The sequence below is a fragment of the Rhagoletis pomonella genome, unplaced genomic scaffold (assembly GCF_013731165.1).
Source record: "Rhagoletis pomonella isolate Grant_MI unplaced genomic scaffold, Rhpom_1.0 Rhpom_scaffold_00001, whole genome shotgun sequence".
NCBI lineage: Eukaryota > Metazoa > Arthropoda > Insecta > Diptera > Tephritidae > Rhagoletis > Rhagoletis pomonella.
Genome location: NW_023458555.1, coordinates 5,229,449 through 5,235,476, shown reverse-complemented (window position 1 = coordinate 5,235,476; position 6,028 = coordinate 5,229,449). Strand labels below are relative to the sequence as shown.

At 34.3% G+C, this 6,028-nt stretch overlaps 1 protein-coding gene across 1 annotated transcript in view; it reads left to right on the top strand.

The window, feature by feature from the left end:
- The first annotated feature begins 4,970 nt into the window (after window positions 1–4,970).
- The window catches only part of LOC118736850, a 15,182-nt gene continuing 14,124 nt past the window's right edge, over window positions 4,971–6,028 (top strand). Inside the window, exon 1 of the mRNA XM_036466930.1 lies at window positions 4,971–5,698. Coding sequence (XP_036322823.1) covers window positions 5,638–5,698 — 61 coding nt within the window. The 5' untranslated portion in view covers window positions 4,971–5,637. The remainder of the gene's footprint in view (window positions 5,699–6,028) is intronic.

Genomic DNA, 6,028 nt, shown 5'->3' with positions numbered 1-6,028 from the left:
GCTTAAGCAGGCGCTTTCTCGTGCTCGCGAGGTGTGTACATAAAAGCTTGCTCTTCCAAGAATTCATTAAATAGGCATCAAAACCAATCAGTGTTATTTTTAATTACAATTTTTTCGAGTTTTCAAAGTTTGCCAAACCCATCAAACCAACAACCCAACTGAAGCGGACCGTATCCGCAACTGATTAATTTTCATTCAATTCACGTTTACACTTGTTTTTACTGTTACTGTGGCTGTGTGATTGTATGTAAATGCATAGCATTTGGAGAAAAATATTAAAAACAAAATCAATTGAGTAACTTTAGCTTTACCCAAATAAAGTTAAGCACCGCAAACTAAAAGTTAACCACAGTCTAAGCTTATAAGTGTTATTTAATACAAAGTACATACATGCATATTTATGCATATTAATGAAAAATTAATCACTTGGGGATTAAAAAGTGTTTGAACTTCAAGTTTTGTGCCGCAACCGTTTGGTGTATGGCGGCATAACATTAAGCTACACCCACAAAGAAAGTTTTAAGACCAGAAAATTTTCCAAATGAAATGCTTCTCAAGCCATTCATATTATTATGCTACATCTGCTTAGCAGAGTTACGCTAAAAAGTGTAAAAAGTAATTTTCGAAAGTCTGCAATTCTGACGAACAGCGTGTAAACTAAAGGTACAGAATTTTATGATTTATTTGCGCCACACAAAGCAATCACCTTGCATTAAAATTGAACTTGTATGGGTGAATAGAAAATTTGAATGCGTAAATTTGCATAGCTTATTAATTCAATAAATCTGGAAAATTGTGATTTGTTTTAGAAAATTTATCTAATAAAGTGTTTATTTTAAAAGTTGGCAACTGAATATAAGATAAAGGTATCCATTCATGGAAGAGAGAAAAAAAAATAATGCGGTGAAGTGTGCTAAAGACCCAACGTTCTCGTCGAAGTTGAGTAGAAGGTGTTATTGTCCAGTTTCATAGTCCGTCTAATGATCTTCCGAGGGCACTGAAATTTTAGAACATATAATTCAGTAAATCTCGATTCTTAGCTCTGACTTATATATAGCTTATATTTTTAAGAAGGAAAAAAACTAGCGGTGCATCGAGTTTTTCCACCGGATCTTTGACAAAGAATGTTCGATCAGACTAGCAGATTTTAAATGATGCTTGGAATCCCTTTTTGAAGGCTCTTACACTTCCGACTTTAAATAACGTAGAAAGCAGACGTAAGCGGACAGTTTTATAACAGAGGTGTATAGTCAAGCGTCCAAAATATATCCCTATAAAAGAATATTGCCTGACGAGGCACGAGGCGAGCAAACAAAATGACTGTTATTTATTTACAACTTTTGCTAAAAATAAATAAATCAAAAGAATATAAATTATTACACATGCTTTCTATTTGTATGTGTACTAATTTTATTTGAAGATTGGTCCATAAAAAACATAATAGCGAAAGTAACAAATGCAGCTATTGGAAGAGCGGAAAAAAATTGTCTATTTTACGTAGTCAAAAATCCTTCCCACCGATAGAACGGTTATATGTATAGCTTGAGAAGTAATATGTTTAAAGAAATATCAAAGTTAACAAATCTGGTAACTTCGACGAGTATTCTTTTCCATTGATTTACAAAGCCAGAATGCAGGGCCACACTTCAAGCTAACGTGGGCTGCACGTTTTAAGTGCCTTAAAATTCGCGTTGATTTTTGTGAATTCTTTTGATTAGAGACGTTTCGCATTTTCCTCCACACAAAATTCTTCTATTCTAAAATAATCGTTTTTTTATATATCGAAGAAAATACACAACTTTTATAAAAAATCTGATTAAAAATTTTAAATTATGATAGCAAATTTTTGAAACTAGTTGAATTTTCGTAAATTTCGCATCAAAATTACTTAATTTTTTTATGAATTACGAATAAGCCGTAAACTATGGTAATGTGAATATGCTTTATAAAATCGCTAAAATGGAAGCCCCGAAAATTGCGCCGTTTGAAAAAAATCCTGTTACTTTTTTATGCTGACTACATAACCTTATTTTACAAGTCCCCCCTCTCCCGCTGCCTGGGTAACGCTGCTCATTAAAATCATGTTTTCCTCCAACGCACTGATAGATAAATTTCGAGGCATCGAAGACGTGGCACTGCCCACAAAATATTTATTTATCTACATATTTTGTTACTGTTGCATATAAGTATGCATGTATAGAGCAAAAGAGTAGCTGGGCATAAAAGAATAAAGTTTTCACTTAGTTTTCAAGCTAATTATGCTAATGTAATGGAATTCGATACAGTTGCTGATGGGGTTGTGCCAAGCGATGCTAGCTTCATTCAAGCATATCAAATATTTGTCCATTTTTCCATCCCCTTAGGACTTAAAGTAATTCCTAACAACTCTATTAACATTGCTCACATCCTTTATGAATATCTACTTGTGTACATACATACATACTTCTAACGTGGAGACATTTCTTGCCTAAAAGCTTAGCTACTAAATAAAAAATTTAAAAGACGCAGTTAACCATAACACAGCGCATTAAGCTCATACAAAGCATCATAAACTGGAGTGTGTAAAAAAATCACTTAAAGCAGAAAAACGAAATGGCGAACAATCAGCAGTGGGTAGTAATTTGTAACTTTATGCGTCACATTAACGAAGCAAACGGCAAAGAAGTGCTTAAGTGCAGACATTCGCATAAAAATATCTATAATTTCTTCTACATATACATGTATACATAATTGCGTCTTTACTAACAGAAGAGGCATTAAAACTAAGCAAAGGAAATCTTTGTAGAAAATGAAATTCGCGTCGCCACAAAACCAAAAAAAAAAAAAAAAAAAAAAAAAAACAAATACAAAGCAAGTCCCCAAAAAAACTGAAATAAGTAATGACCACAACCGAGAATGAAATATATCGGATAACAAAGTAGCAGGGTGCATTATTCATTAATAAAAACGTCACTGAAATTCATACTTAATTGTCATCTACATTACACCAAAAGCAATCAAGCAAACATTCCAGTGATGTCTTATTTCATCAAAATGCAAATGCTGAATGTGGCTGGATGTAAATATGTAGTACCTATACACGAGAGAGCGTAGTCATGGCGGAGCGTTCACAGGAAATGACAAATTAAGGAACAAATTAATTGTCGAAAAGAAGCCGAACTTGCATACTTTTATTGAGTTACGGAAATCTCGTCCGCTGGTCGTGACAACACGAGTGGGTGTACAGTGGTGATTAAAAAATTAGGCAATATTAAAAAAAAAAAAAATGTCAACAAATGGACTTTGAAAACAATTATCGCCCGGGAAAAGACAAAAACCAAAAAATAATCAAAAAATAAATTTGTTTTGTTGTTTATTTTACAATTAAAAATTTGAAAAATATGAACTACATACATAATTTCATTGTATGAAAAATTTGTATTTTGAATCTTTGACTATTTTATCCTTTCGAGTTTCTAACTCATAAAACTTTAATCTCAATAGTTGTAGCACCATTGAACCACAAGATACATTTTAAAATTTTTTCATTCGATTTTCGCGAAGAAAAGCCTTGAATGTACTAAACGTGCGCTCGACGTGAGTTGATACAAGTGGCGCCCAATTTAAATATGCAACATTTAAAACCTTCATATTATCAGGAATAAGGGCCTTTTCCTTGCCCTTTGCAAGTAAAGGCCAGGATTGCAGCTCTCAAGAAAATGGACAAGAAAAATATTGCCATTATTCGTGTGTGGGTCCAAGGAATTTTGACATCTGAAATAAGAAATATTGGAACGGGCATATATTTCTGTTGCAAACAAGGGTTGCCTTGTGCTCTTTTTTCAAAAAAAAAAAAAAAAAACTTTCGAAAACCGTACTAGAAAGCGTAGCAAATTTCTTAAGAACTGCGTACTGCCTTAAGAAAATCTGACACAAGAAAATTTCTTAGCCATTTCTTGTACGTCATTTTATATGGAGTTTTCGCTTTTCTGGAGAGCTGCATACTGGCCTTTAAGGTAGAAAAGGCGGAGAAAGGCAACATCAAATATGGTATTATTAATCGAATATACTCTATCTCTTTAGTAGAAAAAAGGCGATTTCCATAAAATCCATTCCCTGCTAGTAATACTTAAGCGATGTTGTAAGGCTTGGACCTTTTTTCTTTTATACCAAATATCCACCCACCACTGTATTGCTTTAGGACTTTCCATTAGAACTTGTTTGTTCTTTTAATTATATACATACATACCCACAAACATCCATACACATGTATGTACATATATTCACATATTGAGTATTTTTGTGTACAAATGGGCAAACATACATACAGTCAGGCAATAAAGTTTATGTACAGCGAATTTTTTACAATACGGGTAACTATTTTTTAGATATTTTATTTTTCGCGAATTTTTTATAAAAATATGGTTAATTCTACAGCAAAAATCCCAAAAATCAGAGTTCCAAAACTTGTGCAAAATTAAAGAAAATTCCATTCAAATATTGCACTTTTTATTTACGCTCCCTAGAAAAAAGTTGAGTATGCAGTTTTTTAGCCCATTCAATTTTAGTATAATAAAGTGCAAGAATGAGGAAGCTAGGACTTACCATTGAATTTTGGCAATTTTTTTTTTTTTTTTTGCAGGTGTCGCACATTTTTTCCATATAAAAAAATTGTCGAACATTATTTTTGCATAAGGTTTGCAAATCTGATTTTTGGGGTTTTTGTTATAGAATTAACCATATTTTTATAAAAAATTTGTGAAAAATGAAATATTTGAAAAATAGTTGCCGGTATTGTAAAAAGTTCACTGTACCTAAACTTTATTGACTGACTGTACATATTTACTTTAATGACTATTCGCTAGTTTGTGCCTTGCTTTATACAAACTTATATACATATATACGTACTACTTATTTGACAACCTGTCTAGATATACAAACATACATCTTTGGTAAATTTTATTTTATTTTTTATTTTTTTGCAGGCAAACTTCAATTTCAGACCATCGACGAAGCAAAAAAAATCACAGTAAAAGCAATTGTTAATTCATCATCATTGTATATTTGCTGATCCCCAAGCGCATAAAAGCAATCCAATAGCTAAGGATAAGTGGAAAGTCTGACAACGCCAACAAAACCAAAGAAGCAGGAGGTGTGAATATTTTCAAAAGCCATTGGCTGCTTAACGCATGGCAGCTCAGCTCCAACGAAAGTTTCTTTCAACTACATGAAGACATTACAACGTCTATGTTGTCGTCACTCACGTCAATCACAACGTCAAAAACAAAGCCAAAGGCAAAGCCATTTCGTCGAGATTGTTAACACAACAAAAGTGAACGCTCTTACCACAGCAATTGCCAACAGCACTGAGTCAGGAGCCAGGAGCCTGGAACTGCCTACGGCGGCAAATACATACACAAGTGTGTTTGCAAAAATTCACACATATTTAACGGTGATTATTTTCCAAGATATCCAACAAGCAGAGTCGAATTCTCCTTTTTGTGTTTGACAGCAGCGCCAGCGCTCTCACCACACGCATAGCAGTTCGGCCGCCAGTCACTGGGCTGAACGTGGAAATTCATTTGGCGCTGTTCGCATCGCAGCGTCACACTGATTTTCTTTACTTTCCTCCTTTGCTGAACGAAATTTACACCAAAAATGGCTGGGGGTGGGCGCACAGCCGGCAAATACGGATATTCCGACAACAGTTACTACAGTGGTAAGTTCATAAATTTATTCATGGCCTCTTACAAGCAATCAAACTAGTACATACTTTTCCGCGCCACACGCTTGGGGGCGAGTACCAAAATGATGCAGCAGCGACGAAATTATTATTAGAAGCGAGGAGAGCACGCGGTATGCATCCTGCCCGCTCTCCCCCCCCCCAATTTCCACTACTACTACTACTTTATATATGTACATACTGACATTTTGACACACTGCAGGATTCCAAGTGTCAACGATAAGCTCACAGCAACAGCAGCAAACATATGCGTCACATACAAAGCAGTAAAATGAATGACTTCTTACACAAAAACAGACAGCAGCA